The 18,011-nt window shown below is 41.1% G+C and overlaps 1 protein-coding gene across 7 annotated transcripts in view; it reads right to left on the bottom strand.

Annotated features, from left to right (window-relative positions):
* CUX1 (cut like homeobox 1) overlaps positions 1–18,011 on the bottom strand; it is a 272,558-nt gene that overhangs the window by 211,668 nt on the left and 42,879 nt on the right. For all 7 annotated transcript variants that reach the window (XM_059487090.1, XM_059487084.1, XM_059487086.1 and 4 more), the window contains exon 2: positions 10,587–10,697. In XM_059487090.1, the coding sequence (XP_059343073.1) occupies positions 10,587–10,697 (111 nt within the window). The remainder of the gene's footprint in view (positions 1–10,586; positions 10,698–18,011) is intronic.

Genomic DNA, 18,011 nt, shown 5'->3' with positions numbered 1-18,011 from the left:
TGCTGTGATGGTGGCACTTTTAGATTGGTTTAGAGTAGAAGCTCACTGTCTAACATAGGTAATAGGTATTGGGAAGGAACTGTAAATATTGTACATGTAGTTTTTAGTATAAAGACATAACACTGCCCCTGGGGCAGGCAGAGTGCCTGGAACTGTCCTGCTGGATGGACCTCAGCAGGGCAGCAGAAAAACTTTTATAGATAAGACACAATAAACAGCCTTGAGACTGAGAAATGAAGAGCCCTGACTCTTTCTTCAAGCACCGGGCTGGGAAAAGAGACTTTCCAACTTTTCTTGGGGTCACTCTGACCAGCTAAAGATCCCCACAGGCAGGCAGGGCAGGTGAGTGCAGCCCCAAACCCACCTCTGGCTTCTTGTTTTCACTCAGTGCTGCTGACTGACCCATCCCAGTCCTTCAGCACCTCATCAGCAGGAATTAGGGGCAAAGGGGATAATCAGCAACAGGTTAATTTGGCTGATGAAGGCCTGGGAGATGTGGCACTGGGTGCAGCAGAGTCCCAGCTTGAAAGGAGCCGCCTGTGGTGCCAGGGAAGGAATTAAAGCTGCCTTTGAAAGCCAAGGCTGTGCCAGCAGCCTCAGCACAGCTCCCCTGCAGGTGTGGACATGCCCCAAAGTGCACATAAAGTGCTGAAGAGTTGGGCTCAAATGGCTTCTGCCAAACGGACTCAGGGGTTTGAACACTTTGGGGCGTTTTTGAGAGCGCTCCCAGCGCCCTCTTGCCCAGGATGAAAGGTTTGGATTAAAAGCAGCTTTGAACCTGCAGAATGTTTGCAGGATGGTTTCCTCAGAGCAGCTCATCTATCAGCGTTCAGCCCAGCAACACAAGTTTCTTTTGCAATATTTTATTAAAAGGTCCTTAGTGCCCACACACACTAACACTGGCAAACCTGAGATATTCTTCAAAACAATTTAAATTACTGGTTTTTACCCAGTAGGAAACAAAGCACATAGAAAACCACAGGAAAAGCTTTTTAAGAGATGTGATGGTGCTGGACCTACCATCCAATTCCACACTGCTTTCATTTAGGAACTGAACATTTTTCATTGCCTTCTCCAGTTCAGAGAACCACAGGAGAACCATTTTGGGGCAGAAGTGTCTAAAGTTTGGGTCCTTTAACAGCTTTATTCTTAATAAATAATAATAGAATCACTGGATGGGGTGGGTTGGAAGGGACATTAAAGCTTATCCAGTTCCAGAGACACCTTCCACTATCCAGGTTATTGCAACCCATTGAACCTTGGACACTTCTAGGGATGGGGAACACAACCCCAGTGTCCCAGGGTATCCCCAGAGCTCATTCCCAACTCCTCATCCTTCCTGCTCAACACTGGCCTAGTGCTGCTGCTCCTGCAGAAAAACTTCCTTTTTAAAAAGTCACTGCGTGTTCAATAGATAAATAACCACCTCTGTACTTAAAAAAGTGCCAAACTGTGGCCATAAATAAGCATTAGTGCTTCAAAAATTGTGAAACCACAGCTTTATGGTTTTAAACAGAGACAAGGTGGAATCCTGAATGGTGGCAATGTATTTCAGATGAAAGATTTCAAGGAGATGAGGAATAGTTACAGGAGCTGGAACCTGAGTAACTACAGTTGCATTAAATTATTCCACCTGCAAGTCCATTAAAAATTGTTAATGGTTTTGTATGGCTTTTATATTTATTGGGTGGGTTTATTCCTATGTGAGTCATACATATTTATTACCACAGGCCAGATAATGGTTATTAATAAAACTTCTTTTATTTGCATACTGTCTTGATGCTGCCCTAAATATTTACAACTGGTCTATAAAATATAAAGAATCCTCAAAAATTCTAAATAGCACCAGGGATGCATCACAACTTTGCTTTTTGTACTTTATTACTTTTTTTGTGTTTTGCTTCTTCAAAACTGGAAAAAACCCTCAGCCTGGTAAATCCATTTCTTTTCTCAAGTCAAAAAAAGCACTAATTCTTTCAAAGCACTATTTGTGTGGAGGAAGTGAGAAAAGATCCAAAGTTAAAGCAGGCTGGTTTTTTTATAATTAAGAAAATACATATATTTCTACACATAATTATGAACACTAACAAAAGCTCAGTATTAAAATAGGTTCACTGAATCCCTGGAATTGTGCCTGCCAACTAAAACACCTACTATGAATTTAGCAATGGGTTATGCAAACATAAATTACAAGGCCAGACGTTTTAAAAGGAAAAAAAGGTGATTTATTGTCACACTGGAGACACGGCAGGATAGAAGCACAATTTCATTTTTCCATATATTCATCAACACTGCAGATGTGTTAATGCAAAAAGAATTCCAAAATAAAAATGACTCTCAACTGCTCTAATTCTCATCTGTCATTTAATTTACTTTAAAATTGTTACCAGGAAGCATTTTTTTTTGTTTTAAGCAAGCAGAACACACTCAAAATTCCTGGAAGAAAATAGGTTTTAAGAGAATTTTATTGACATTTCTCCCCTTAAAAGTCAACTTCATCCAAAACTGACAACAACAGATTGGCCCTGCAGAAACTTGGGGCATTTGGGAGGGTGTTTAATAGAAAAGCTTCAAACTATCATTTGTATTTTGGGGATTTGGTTTGTGAGTATTTTTACTCCCCATATTAATAGTTTCTGGTTTTCTTTCAAGCAGATCCAACTATTCACTTATCCACTGTCAGAGCAACAAGAATCTCTCCCACCTGGCAACTCCTAACCCTGTTAACAGAGTTATTTGTGACAATATTGTGATTTTAATGAGAACAACATGTTCCTTTAATTACACCTGAGTCACTCTGAGGTGGTGCAGATGAGCTGAGGCTTACAGACAAAACAAAAAAAAAATATAAAAATACTAATTGAAGATGTTTAATTATTTCTTCGCTTGGTAAATACACATAGGAAGGAAGAGCAGGGATATTGATGCCTGTTATAACTCTTGAAAATAAGGCAAACTATTGAAAATAAGGCAAACTAAACTATTGAAAATAAGTTTATTTTTATAACTCTTGAAAATAAGGCAAACTTATTGAGTTATTATTGTTCAGAGGAAATTTAGGAACTGAAGTTCAGAGTTGCTTTGTGATCTCCATATAAATTCCAAGTTTTACACTTAGCTTACCTAAAATAGAAAGTAAGAATGGCTGGTAATTGTTGGTACCACAGTGAGAAAAGTTTCCAGTATTTCAATTATTTTTATAACTCTTGAAAATAAATCAAACTTAATGACTTATTATTGTTCAGAGGAAATTTAGGAACTGAACTTCAGATTTGCTTTGTGAGTGATCTCCACATAAATTCCAAGTTTTATACTTAGTTTACCTAAAATAGACAGTGAGAATGGCTGGTAATTGTTGGGACCACAGTGAGAAAAACCTCCATTATTTCAGCTAAAAAAATGACAATCTTTTCCCTTAAAAGCCAGTCAATGATACATCAATAAATCAGGTTATATCTTAATGCACACCACATAAAGTCCAGCCATCCTGCAGGAGGAAGGATGACAAATGCTTTGTCAGACTCAGGTTTTTTTTGAGTTGTGACCTTGGAAAGGTTTCTCCTCTTTCAGCCCTGGCCCCCAAGCCTCCCCTGCTCTGGCCACTTTCCAGCTGGGTCAGCCCTGCAAGGTTCAGGCACGGGCAACAACAGCCAGGAAAAAGAAAAACAAACTGTTTGCTTTGCCTCCTTGCAGCCCCAGTGACAGCAGAACCTCACTGCAGCATCAAAGGCTTAACAAGAGAGATTAACTTGTAAATATTTGCTTACAAGTGTGTCCCTTTGTAAACCACAGTAATACCACAAATATCCCCTTTTTCTCCTTTTCTGCAATGGAAAGTGCTGCACCCTTGGCATTGCTGAAATCCAATACCTGCAGCCTAGGCTGGGAGAAGAAAAGTGAATTTTTCTGCTCTCAAGAATGCTCAAATGAAAGAAATCTGCATTACTAACAGCAAGTGACTTGAGAGGAATTAATTTGTTCAACTACTCCAATGAGTTTGGTTGCATCAGATGTGTCCCCCTCTTGAGTATTTTTGGAGCTCCTGAATAAAGTAATTGCCTATATATTTTCAGATTTACAAAAAGACTTTTGAGGTAAATGTGTTGTAGAAAATTGATTTAAGGGTATCTTGAAAGTAAATGGAGTAAGATTAATTCAAAGTGGCCTAGGTCGTGTGGTTTCAGAAAATGCTTTAAATTAAACTTCTCTGTCTAAAAACACAACACAATCTGCAGGTCGGGGAAACTCCTTTCCTGGGTTTCAGACCTTTCCAAATGGAGTTTGAAAATCATGAACTGTGAAATTCTACATAGCAATAATCCCCAAAATACGGCCTCGTTTGCTAAAAAGACTCTCTCAAACCCTGTTATTCACAAATAAATTGCACAGATTCTGCTGTCCCCCTGCCCTGCTGGGAACAGCACAATTTAAGACAATTATTTAAAAAAATTAATGAATGAAGTGTACTGAGTGTGGCAGGAATGGTCAATGGAGGTGAGTTTTAGGAGAATTCTAGAAAAATACAACTGTGAATTATAATTGTTTTAGTGTCCTCTCACTTCCAATAAAAAGGCAGCAAGAGATCATAATGTAGAAATAGATGTTAGAAACACTGATGGGTTTCCTGTGGACAAAGAGATTATGCTAAAGTGAAATATGTATTAAATAATCCATCCAGGATAAGGTTGGACCTGATTTAACCCCTCTGACTCCACAAGACTGGTGTTTAGATCACATTTAAAGATATGGAGACAGATTTTATTACTTTTCTGGAGAAGTCACACAATAATAATAATATATTTCTCCATTTAGCTTTTGAAATACCAAGCCCATGTAGTACAAATTATCATAAAAAGAATTTACCTGGCAAACAAAGCTCTTAAGAATAAAAAGGTGGGAAGGAACAACATGGCACCTAAATATTATCCTAAAGGAGAGGTATTCATCAAAGGGGAAAAAAAGAGAAAACTGGGAAAGAAAGGGGAAAAAAAGAATAAAATGGAAAGAAGGAAAAAAAAGAGGAGGAAAGTGGGAAAAGGAAAAAGGAGGGGGGGAAGGAAAAACAAAACAATAAAAGGAATGGAACAACCCAGCTGTAGATGGCAGCAAATCAATATTCACCCCCTGTACACAGACACTGAGAACATCAATTATCCTCAGACAGACTGTGTGTTTTCAGTAGATTTTGTTATCATTTCCACTTTGTCACACAGACTAGACCAAAGTTGACTGAGCAAAGTCTCTGGGAATCAACATTACCCACAATTCTGAAAATCCTGCTCTCATTTCAAGAACTAATTCAAGCAGCAGAATTATTTAAATTTTTTTTACCCTTAATTATATTATATTTTGCTGTGGATACTGGCTGTTTCAATAGAATAGTCCAGAAACACAGGGGACAAAGAATTTAAGAATTTTGCACTTTGAAAACCGAGTCCTTCCATAATAACTGTCCTAATTTCCTTTAGTTCCTTATGACTTACAATTATAATTTTTTAGAAGCTTGTGGATCTTAAAAATATGCATCACTTTGATACAACATGGGGAATAAAACCATTATTTGTCTAACAGGAGATTTTCCAGGCATTTTTCTTTCTCTTTGGGGCACGGCAGAGCTGTGATGGAGCAGGGTGGGGATGGTTTGGGTGACACTGATGGAAAACAGCTTTGATGTAGGCAGGTAAATGTCATTTATTTGAGGTTACCCAATGGCTTGGGTCAGCAGGTTGCCCCTCCACCCAGTCAGTGTTCAGGTATTATTTTGTTTTCTAGCACTTTCCCATATTCCATTTTCCAGAGCATCTTTGTTGGAGAATTTATGTTTCTGTGCTTAGAGATTCTCCCACATCCTTCCATAACTCTGCACACTGAACTTTCCATCTGTTTTACAGGATTCAGGTGGGAATTTGGGCATTTAAAGGTAATCTTGACTTTCTCAATCTCACCACCTAAATTCACTTACAACCCAGAAACTGCAAAGGGCAAAACCAGTGAGGAATCACCCATCCAATTTATTGTTTTATCCATCAGGATAAAAACCAGAACCCACAGCAAGAGGGCAAGCTCCTGTCTCTAATTCTGGCACCTCAGACCTGCCTGATTTTGTAGAGCTCATGATCTCCCATTACAAAATTAGTTGCTTATTTCATTTCCCAAGAGCAGCTGACCCAGGTTCCCCAGGCTGAGCTTTTGTCTTATGACCCCTGTAATAACCCCACAGCCCAATATTACCTGGCTTACCTGGCCAAATCCTAGAGAAAAGCAATGGAGAGTTACAGCTTGAACAGGCTTAAAAGAGCAAGTATTAGACAAGCTTTTCAATGTTTAAAACAGAAATAAGGAAGCAAAAAGTGGTTACTGAACTAAGACTCTGGGTAAAAACAAAAGCAACATTAGGAACAACCTACACTTCATGCTAAAAATTATTAACCTGTGCACCTGGAATTATTTAGAGACTAAAAAAAACCCAATTCTCAAAGATGGTAATTCAAACATTCTGTTATTCACACCAGAATTGACATATGAGGACAGGATTAAATAAAACAAGAATTTCACAGAGGTTAAAATACCCAGAAATACCACAGTTGGTCACAACAGTTCAGGATTTGTCACTGTAAGAAAATAATAATCTGATGGAGGCTGGCAATTCACATGATATATTTGGAGATGTCTTCCAAGTAACAGTCATGTAAAATTGATGTTTCAAGTAATCTCCTGACCAGACTCAGCCTTCCACAGTAGCTGCTCAGGGGGAAACAAATTGAGACTGAAAATACTCCAAAACATCTATGAGCAGCAGGTCTGACACGACTGCCTAAAAGGTGTGAGGAGGTAAAGAATATTTTTGCAATAACAGGTTAAGAACCCTTTCTGAAAGTTTCTGCACAACCACTGCTGAATTTTCTGTTCATGTAAAGTTCCCAAAAACATGAGATCCTTCTTCCCAGAGTCACCTCCCAGTATGCCAAGACAGAAATAGTATTTTAACATTTTTAAATACCAAAAGCCTTAGGGACATTCCTCCAAACATGAAAACATTGTATTGCTTTTTTTGCAGCAATTTGATAATTTGCAAAGAAGGCAGAAATGACCCAAAAAGATCTGTCACAACTTTTAAAGGAAAAAGAAACAGAAGTATCCTCAACTTCATTAGGGATTTTTGGAATCCTTTTCTGCTGCACAGGAGATAACTTTCAAGGGGATATTATGGAAAATCTAGAGGCAACAATAAATAGGAAAGTCAAGGCAATCCACACTTGTCTCCTGATTTATGGTGGGACTGGCAAGGGCAGAGGAAAAGAGATGTTGGCACAGCCCAAACCAGGGATGCAGGCAGGATGAAACACAAAATGGAAAGTACATTTCTGAAACAAATTGTTACATTGAACAATTCCATCTTTGTGGCTTTGTTTCTTCTTTTAACGCCAAGAAAGTTGTTACTTCATTGTGGAAACTGAAATTGAGCTGTACACTGGGTTTTTTATCTAGCTGAAGAACATTCTGCATCCAGGCTGGTTTTCTCCCACAGAACTGTTTTGTTATGAAAAAGAGCATATTGATGTTTTAGGAACTTAAATGTGTCAGTTTGGAGATGCCAGTGTCCCCCTGTGCATTCCCTGTCCACCTCAAGGATGTTTCCAGACAAAGCTGCAGTTACTCATCCCTCCCTCTTGATTTCCAACTGCCCCCAAAACTGCTGACATTTGAGGAATATTCACAGACCTCTCTGCTTTTTGGGAGTGCAAAAAACAACTGAAGGTGAACACACACTGCACAAGCTGTGAGTTTTGTGTGAGGAGGAAATCCAGTGCAGTTTTCCAGCTGGACACCCCCATCTACCACAGCACATCCCTTGGACAGGACAGACCTTCACATCTGAGCTCCCTCCTTACCCTTGGGGACAAAATCTACATCTCAGGTTGGCTACAGCTGCCTGTTCCTACAGCTCAGATACTTCCTTCTAATTCTTTGATCCCTTTTTCATTCTTAGTCAGAGGAAGTAGAAGCTGTTCTTCAGAAACAAAGCTGCAGAAGAGGACCATGACAGAGAAAAAGCAGGCAAAGAAAGAACCCAAAAAATTCATGCAAGGTTCAAAAGAAATGTGCTCTCATAACGGTCCCAGGACAAAGATGAGGATGTAGAACCTAGCAGAGATCCCAATTTCCTCAAACACTGGGAATGTTCAGAGTGTTATTTCTCAATAAATAAAGCTCATGTATTCTGCAAGAGAATAGAGGCTACAGAATTGTTTTGTAAAATAATATCTAAAACCTTCCCATCAAATGATTTAACTTCTGTATCTTGCTTAATAGAAAGGACTAATTGCATATCATTTCCCACTACATCTCTTAAAGTAATTACAAGAGGATCTGTTTGCCTCAGTTCATTCCTCTCCCACTGAGTTACCAAGGTGCTCTCACAATGCACTTTAAAATTAGTGTAGGGTCTTGTGGGTTTTTGTCTGTTGCTCCCCTTCTGCTCCACAGAAACAAAACTGGCTTAAAGAAATCCTCCTGAAACCTGTAACATACCATCAGATGGGGACTGGCAGCTGCAGTGAAGAATTTGTCATTTTACTTATAGGAAAAAAAGGAAGGCAGCAGGAAACAAGTTAGGTTTTGTAGTATGAACTTAAGCTTCTAGCAAACAATTGAAAATATGGGCCCAGAATTCCATATATTTTCTAGATTCTGTACAATTTCCTACACTCTCCATAATCTTTCACTTCTCTCCTTCCTCCTTCTCTTCCCAATAGATTGGAATCAACTCATCCTCTCACAGCTCCTGAACTCACTCTTCAAATTCTTTTACTCCTTTTAAAAAGTCCTGCACTCCCCAAATTCTCTTTTTTTTCAAAAAGAACTGATTTCTGCCCCATAAAACCTCCTCAGGGCACCAGATAAACAACACTAACTCTTCCCCAGGAGTCCCTCCTGGGTCAGCAGCCCCAGGATGTTTAGTGATGTAATGGAGAAGATGCTGAGATGTAATGGACATGAGATAAGGGGGGAGGACTGAGGGAAGAAGCAGCCCTGGTTTGAAGAAGCCTTTCCATGGCCACAGCCTCAAACCATGAGAGCCTTGGAGGGGTTAAAGGTGATTTCTTCAGCTCCCAAAGGCCTCCTGCCCTCCGGGGACTGCCCAGAGCCTGGGGCGCCCTCCTACCCAAGCCCAGCTCCAACACCATTCCCAACACCAAACCATCCACGTTTTCCCTGCCAGGCTCTCACCCTGCTGGTGCTTTCCCTTCTCCCCTCAGATCCCACACAAATGCACTTCCACTCTTTCCCAGGCTCTACAAGCCTTTTCCAAAGCACAGTTGTCCACTCTCCTTAAATCCCCACAAGTCCTGGCACTTTCATCTTCTCAGCCTTAAGATGAATGAGAATCTGAGGTGCCAAGGGATTTGCAGACAAGTCCTGCTCTGCTCTCTGGGGTGCTTATGTCAACCCAGAGAAATGCCCTGGGTGTGACAGAACCATCACCAAGAAAAACCCTGGGCCTGCCACAGAGAGACAGAGCAGGACAGACCCCAAAGAGCTGGATCCCAGTGAGCAGGAAAAACCCCTGGATCCCAGGGATCAGTGTCTGTGAGCAGATAAACCCCAAAGAGCTGGATCCCAGTGAGCAGGAAAAACCCCTGGATCCCAGGGATCAGTGTCTGTGAGCAGATAAACCCCAAAGAGCTGGATCCCAGTGAGCAGGACAGAGCCCAAAGATCTGCACCCTCAGGATGCAGGGCAGCATCTGCTGCTGGAGGAGCAGCACTGAAGGTTGGGAGAGCTGCCTGCTGCTTCCCTCCCAGGAAGAGCCTTGGAAGGAGTTGGTGCTGGCAGATCAGTTTATCTGGAACTGGCTTTGAAATGCCACAACATTCCTGGTTGAACAGATTGCTGGCAATCAGCAGGGGAAAAAAATACCCAAATCCACAAAACAAACAGAGGAGGCAGCCAGCCCTGAGCACTGCTCTGCTTTCAGCAGGGAACCAAGTGAGATTATCTGTGGGTTTGAGGTGGCTGCTCATGAGGAGTTCAAACACTCCCAGTTTCTCACAGATGACATTCAGCTCTCCCAGTTTCCCCACTGGTTTTGCCCCACACCTGTGCTCCATGCACGTCCTCCCAGGGGAGCTTGGCTCAGCCCTGACCTTGTTGTGTTTCCAGTGAAATCAACAGTGAAACTTAATGTGATTTTTGATGGAAAAATGAGCATCTTTGAAGTTATGCCCTTGATATAGATTTATTTAGGCAGCAAAATGTCACTTTCTACATCCAAGTGCTCTGAGAGTTTGGATTGGTGAAGAATTGTTTTTTAAATTCTCCAGGTTTTACATTATTATATAATTTAGAGCAAGCCTGTTTGAAGGCCAGTGTTGAAGCTTCCTCTAAAAACATCAATTCACATTTCAGTATTTACAGAATGCAAAAGCTCCCTGATGAGGAAAACATCAGAGATAAACAGATAAGGACCTGGCAATATATACAAGAAAACTATAGAAATAAACCATTAAGAAGAAATCATTACTTGCACATGCCTAATACCACCTACTGCTGGAGCAAGAGACTGGGACAGCTTTTCTCCTTACCTCTGGAGTGTTTTTCTTGAACTCACGACTTTGTTCAATGAGTTTTTTCCTGGACTGCTCACTTTCATCTTGCCGGTTCGCCAATATTGTTGCTGTGGTATCGAGCTCCCTCTGTAAGGAAAATAAACATAAACAAAATAAACAAAACACCAAGAAATCCCAAAACAAACAAACAAACAAAGATTTTAAAAATTCAGTCAGAGCTCTGTTCATCACAGAAATAAAAAAACCCCAAACCCCTCATATATACATCATGTTGTTGGGAATATGGAGATGGAAGGGGTAGGGAGAAGCACAGAACAAGCACCAAGCTTCCAGAGATCTGACCTCCTGGATAACAGCAAATAAAAAGCTACAGCCTTTTGGATTCCATCTTGCCAATACATCACCATTTTTCTCAAAACTGGCTCCACCCCAGCATCACACAGCACAGGAGCAGTGGCCCACAATACACACCTCCTAATAAATTCCCACGTCCAGTGAAGATTACAGATCTTGGACATATTCAAACCAGGTTTATTTTCACCTGCCTGCTCTTTTTAAAGATACTGATTTTTCCCATTTTGAGTTATTCTACTATAAAAATTTATTAATTGAAATATTGGTTAACCTTATACTTAAATCTGGACTGGTTACACCTCAGTCACTCTTAATTTCCTATGACATGCTGTATATAATTCCATATACTCCACTGTGTGTGTGTATATATATTCCTCTGCCACTGCAGTGCTCTTTTCCATTTAAGTCTTGTCTTATTTGAATACAAAATTATCTTTCTGGAATCTATTCCTCCAAGGCATCAGCAGGTATGTCCATTTCTTCTCCAAAATATATCTTTTTTAAGATGAATGCCAGAGTATTTTCCAGCAGTTTCTGCTAAGCTGAAGCACAGCTCCCACTGCTTTCCAGCTTTTTCCAAGTGTTTTATCCCCATCCCAATTCCTCCACTCAGTGCTGTGCCTCCAAATGTCACCATAATAGATTGAACAGGTCACTTATCAGTGCATAAACCAACAAAACTCCATCTTGTGTGTCACTTTGTGCCTCTTCTGCAGTATTTCCACATAACATGAAAAAATAAAGGCAAACCTCTCCATTCAGATACAGACATTGTTCCCCAAGTCACTGGGAGAATCAAGAGTTCATAAATGAAATTTGGCACTGTTTTATCCTCTTATTAATTCAAAAAGAGAAAAACCTGGCTGTGAGAAAAGTTCATGAAAAGTGAGAACATGTTAGAGCACGAGTACCTTCACCTCATCCCTCCAACCTGCCTGCAGAACTCCCAATATTCTCCAGTTTTCTACCAGAAACTTGCCAGATTTCTGCAAAAAACTCCTATTTCTGTTCATAACTCAACCACCTGTAAGGGACCAAAAGCACAAGCCTAGGACGTCCTCTCAGGTCTAATACCAGACCCTAAATAGATGGGCAAGTTGCTGACTTGTTACTAGATACAAATACTACTGTGTAAATATTCTGAAAAAGCCTAATTCCTAAATTTGGATACATTTTTGAATGGGTAAATCCTGGATGGATGGACGTCTCTTATGGAACTCCACAGTTTGACCTCTGGATGGAAAATAAAAAACCTTTTGAGTTCCCAACTCAAGAAGACCAATATTTTTTTTCCCATTTAGGTTTATTAGCACAAAATTAATTTTTTTAAATAAATATATGGACCATAGTTATCCTAATCCTTGGAAACCAGCTCAATATGACAAATGGATTTGAAGCCAAGCAGCATGCTGGAACCAGTGACCTAAATATTGTCACTGAAGTGCTTAAAAATCCTTCTATATCTGACTTTGGGTAAAGAAACAGGGCAATATGTCCACCAGATCTTGGTTTGGAATTCTGTAACATATGTGAAATCTATTGCAGAAAAGTGGGAAATACTTAACAGTTGGATAAACCACATTTGAAATTCATCCCAGCTAAGTTTATGCAAGAAAAAAGAGCAACAGAAACCAATGTGGTTAAGCAGAACTATAAAGAGCAATATAACGGCTAAGCAGAAGGCTTTTAAAAAATATAAACAATCTGGTACGGCCAGAAACTTGGAAAACTATATTTAAAAAGGAAGCACACATTTAGAGCCAAGCAAAGAAAACACAAATCATGAAGTAAGAGGGAATTTCAGTGGAGCAAAGAACCGAGTGTTTGGTTTCTGATATCAATCCCTAGCAAGGAACCTGAGCAGTGAAGGTTTTAAAAGACCCGTGCTTCCAAGTTTAGAGACAAGAAAGAAAAAGAACTGGATAAAAAAAGAAATAAATTCCATATTTTGTGCTACCATGAAGAGTCAGGGAGCAAATGACAAAGGACTTTCTCACCTCACTGCCTGATTGACACCAGAGCCACAGCACACTTACACCAGGCTCCTGCCCTTTACCTCCTGAATTCCTTCTGGGACAGATCTAATCATTCCTCCCCACAAAACATTTCCTCCTGTGCCATGCCAGGCACAGCTCACTCTGCACTGAGCTCTGCAGCTCCACATCTTGCACTGATGAGCACTGAGAGTGTGAGAGGCCATTCCAGCTGAGGAGCAGCAGGTATCTAACACCATGATCTGATACAAAACAAGGTATTAAATCTTCAAGCTATGTCAAAGTTAATAAGACCCAAATCAGAACTGTTTGGAAAATTGCTAATCTTTTCTTCCTTACTTGATGTGAACAGTGTACAATGCAAGTTTCATTTATTTAAACCTAATAATAGATACAGGATTATCACCCACAAGGACTAATGGCAGATTTTTCATACTTTTGTGATTTAATTTTTAAAAAAAAATTAATGTGGCCAATGCATTATTTCTGCAAACAAGCTCATTTTAAGGAGCAAATAGCAGTAATATCAATATTTTAGACCTGAGTACATTGTAACACTCAGACATAAACACTTCCCCAAGCTTTGCAATCACTCTCTTAGTAGATAGCAAGTAAAAGGAGACATAATTCTGTACAGAGAGTCAAAAAGAGGAGCCCATGTCTCAGTATCATCCTTCCCTTTGAAATCCAAAGGGCTCCAATGAAAAGCAAACAAAAACCAGGGCTCAAAGGTGTTGCAGCAGTGACCTGGCTGTGGAAAGGATTCAAAGCCTGGAAATTCAGTTCTGAAGCTGATGATTCAACACTGGCTAATGAACTTTGTGGCCCAAAAGAGCCACCTGCAGAAAGGGAGCCACTGCTTGGAGCACATTTGAGAGAACAAGCAAGACCATTATCCCTCCCCCTGCCCCAAAGTCCCATCGATTCAGGGCAGGCACAGTTCAGAGAGAACTAAAGGACTCTCTCCAGGGTTTCTACTTTGACCCATTTCAGTAAATTTACTGGGGGTGGGAGGGAGGCAGTGGGAGGAGAGGAGACAAGAAAGTCTTATGCTCCTAAGTGTGGGAGTCATTAGAAACAGTCCCCAGAAAACACACATTAAAGCTTTCTTTTGGGCAGTATAGAAGTAAAAAATCTAAAACTAGGAGGGTCAGTCCACAATCCAGTGTAACAACAATCACCTTGGAGTGAATTTTTGCTCCCTTAACTCAGGTGCTTCCAGACCCTGTTGTGCTCCCTGCTCATCCTGCCTCTGTCACCCCAGGGTGATGTGGCTGCATGGGACCCACCAGAGCAGAGGGATCCTGCTGAAATCATCTCATCCTTCCCTTCCCACCTTCAACCAGCTCCCTGTGCCAGCTGTGCCCACAGGAGTGGCACCACTGCAGCAGGGAGGTGGGAAAGCCCAGCTGCAGTGAGGGGGCTGTGGAATCCCCCTTTGGGCACCAGCCTGCAATTAGCATCACCCCAAGTAATTATGAAACTGCAGGCTCACTGCAGGCCAGTTTCAAGGTTGTTTTCCTTTGCTGCTGACACGTCTTTGCCTACCAGATGCATTCTCTGATAATCACCCAGCAGCAGGGCTGCACCACTGACCAGTTAAACACAACAAGGCCTTTCCTTCCCATAATAAGAAGATTCAAGTCAGCTCTTCCATGCTGAGACCTGGGAGCTGCTGGGGGGCTGCTCTCAAAGGTGAATCCTAAAAATTATTCACTTAGGAAAACAGTTTTGGAAAGAAACTGAACTTGCTTGGTTATTTATGAAGTTTCTGTTCCCTCACTCACTTCCAACAGTTGCTGGCACTGCCCTGCCATGGGCATTTCACAACCAAAGAAACCACCACACATCAGCACCCCAATTCCCCCAAAAGCTGCTCCAACAACCAGAACTAGTCCTCAGTCTCTGCTTTCAACCAATATTCCCATGGCCCATATATGGAAGAAGTGACAAAAATCTGAAATAACCATCAATAAGTGCTGTATCCCCAATTTTTGTAATTCTCCCATATTTAAATGCTTAATCCTTGCTGCATTTACCACAAAGCTCCTACAGTGGAGCAAGAAACACATATCACAACTTTAAGACAAACTGATTATTTATTGATATGGAATGCAAAGCCTAAGCTGTGCCTTTGAAAGCCTTAAGCATGGCTGCAGAGATTAACAGGATACCAAAAAGAATTTTTTCGTAGAAAAGGTGGTCAAGCATTGGAATGGGCTGCCCAGGGTGGTGGTGGAGTCCCCACTCCTGGAAAGGTTCAAGAAACAACTGGACATGGCACTCAGTGCTCTGGTTTAGTTGGATTTGATGATCTCAGAGGTCTTTTCCAACCTTAATGATTCTGGGATTCACGACAAACTCATTTTACTTATTACAATGACCAACACAAACCACAACTTCATGTATATTAGAAATTTTCTACCAGTAAATGCAGCATTAACCACTTCCCCTGAAATCCTGTTCCTGTGTACTTGAGGTATTTCCCTTTATCACCACTTCAATCAGCTCCCCAGTCTACTGATAATCTGCTACTGAAAGGAATTTTCAGAAGTTTCATTTCTGTTTTCATCCTCTCACAGGAGTGCATTTGTCAAATCTATCAAAGCTCTCAATGTAGCTTTTTGCAATTTTTAATTTCCTATTAAAGGAAAATTTCCTGGTGCCAGGATGACACCAATGTAGGAACATCTGACACAACTCTGCACACTCACAGCCTACTTGTCTTGGGGAAATTTTACATTTCCCTGACTGCTCCATGAGGCAATCCACCCTTCAGTCTCAAAACTCCATCATTTGCACCTATCCAGAAATCAACATACCAATTATATAAGTATTTCAAAATATTTCAGAAACTATAAACTGCTTTGCAAGCTTGGTGCGTTACTCTGGAAAAACAAAGCCATGTTCACCTGATAAAGCTCTAGATTATGACTGGGGGAGAAAGCACAGAGCTGACACTGGGAATTTTTATTAAAGTCTGTTTTGACTGTAAAAGGCCAACCCCAGTTCTGAGCTGAAAGTGCTTAGGAAGGTAAAACTTTGTAAGGATTCTGTGAGCAGAGCTTGTGCCAGCCTTGCTGTAAAGGCCCTTCCTAAAACCAACAAAAGGAAAGACCAAACAGTTCAACAAGAGCACAACAGCAGTGACTGCTGAAGAAATAACAAAGAGCAGAATACATGTAATTTACACTCCCAGAGGAAGGGAAAAAACAGTAAAAACCCACAAGCATTAAAACACATTTCTTAGGAAGCATTTTGCCACTTGGCAAACTGATGCAAGTACCTTTCACACGCAGAATTTGTTAGAAAATTTCAATAAACACATTTTATTCTGCATACTGAAGTAATTTGACTCCAAAGCTTTAACTGGAACAAATTTAGGGCTCTACTCAATGCTTTTGGGACAGGGAGTAACGTGTGTGGTGACCACTGCATAGACCAAAGAGAGGTGCCAATGGAGACATCAATAAAATTATCTTAATTAGCAGGCTACTAAAAAAACCAAATCAACAAAAAAAAACCAAACAGAAAAATAAAAAGTAAAAAGAAAGGGTGTTGTGGCTTTGTCTGCTCACAAGAACAGCCAGTGCCACAAATGTAAGTAAAACTTATCAAACCATTTTGCAAGAGGGGAAAGGTAGCACTGGCTTTTCAGAAGGAGCTGCAATCAGCAGAAAGAAGCCACACAGATATTGATGCCAGCAATAAATGCACTGAGAGAGGAAAAGCTTGGCAGTGCCAGAGTTGAGATGATTATTCCTGTCTTTTCTTCTACACCTTGAACTCAAAACTGTTTAGAAAATTCAAAGAAGTGGAGACAATCCAATGCCAAAGGTTTGTACTGAACAAACCTTTTCTCTCACTCAAGAAAATAATGAAACGTTGCATATTTGTTTCAAAAGGTAGTTTTTCTTCTTCCAGCATTATTTATTCTCTTTCCATCCTCCTCAAACCCAGATGCAGAATGACTGCACAAGTCCCAGGTACGAGGGTCTGCTCACAGGGGCAGCAGGTGGGTGATGTGAAAAAAGAAATAATAATAGAGCCTTCTTATTAGAAGGCTCAGGCTTCATTCACAGCACCCTCAACCTTCACCCCAAAGCTTCTCTCCTCCTCCTGTTGCCCAGTTTCTACCCCAGAGCATCACTAATCCCTTTGCTCCTCACCTCAGCCCTACAGCAGCACATTTACCTTGAGCACTGGGTGAGCTAAAACCGACCTGAAAGGGGGATTTTTCCAGAGACAGCAGCACTCCCTGCCCTCTGTATCCCCCAGAAATTCCACAGTGTGAAACCACCAGCTTCCATCACCTCACCCAAAAACCCACAGTTGGGGCTCAATACCCAGCAGGAATCTGTCACCAAACCCACCCCACAGTTCCTTAAAATTCTGTTTGATTTTGCGCTGCACTTCATCACACTTTGGACATAAATTTCCTAAGAAAGTGACATTTGTGAGTGTAAAAAGTGAGTGTTTGCTGGGGAGAGGGCTCCCTTGGTTTTGCAAGCACAGCACATCCCCAGCCAGCCACAGCTCCCATCCTGCTGGGGAGCTGCCTACAGCTTCACCCACTTCCCACTCTTCCACTGAAAAACTAAAGTTCAGACCCACTGCTTCAATACCCACAACAGAAAAAAAACAAAAAGTAATGAGTTAATTTAAGTGTTGCTGCAGTGAGGCTCCCCAGAAGGGAGGATTTCAGATGGATATAGCAAGGGGACAGTGGGAAGTGCTGAGGGCTGCTCCAGCTTGGAGCAATCTGCTCACCCACCATGCACTGGCTGTGGTGTAAAATCTCAATACAACCCTGTGAACACCTGCTCAACTGCCCTGTGCTGGCTTTCTACAGCTAAAATTAAGTTCATCGTGTACATGCTGGTTAATCACTGTGAAAGAAACAAAAAAAAAGCCTTAGCTTAACATGTGTGACTTTGAGGGCAGCTACAGGGTGGTGGGGATTCAAACTGCATCTTCTTCTGCCAAATGAAATAAATTATGGGAAACCAAAGGAAAAACTCACTGCTGCTTGCACAACCCCATGCCAAGTCCATGTGCTTGGTCTCCTGTCTGGCTGGTTGAGCAGAGGCTG

Source organism: Ammospiza nelsoni, chromosome 21, assembly GCF_027579445.1.
Source record: "Ammospiza nelsoni isolate bAmmNel1 chromosome 21, bAmmNel1.pri, whole genome shotgun sequence".
In the NCBI taxonomy this organism is placed as follows: domain Eukaryota; kingdom Metazoa; phylum Chordata; class Aves; order Passeriformes; family Passerellidae; genus Ammospiza; species Ammospiza nelsoni.
This window is presented reverse-complemented; position numbering and strand designations above follow the sequence as displayed.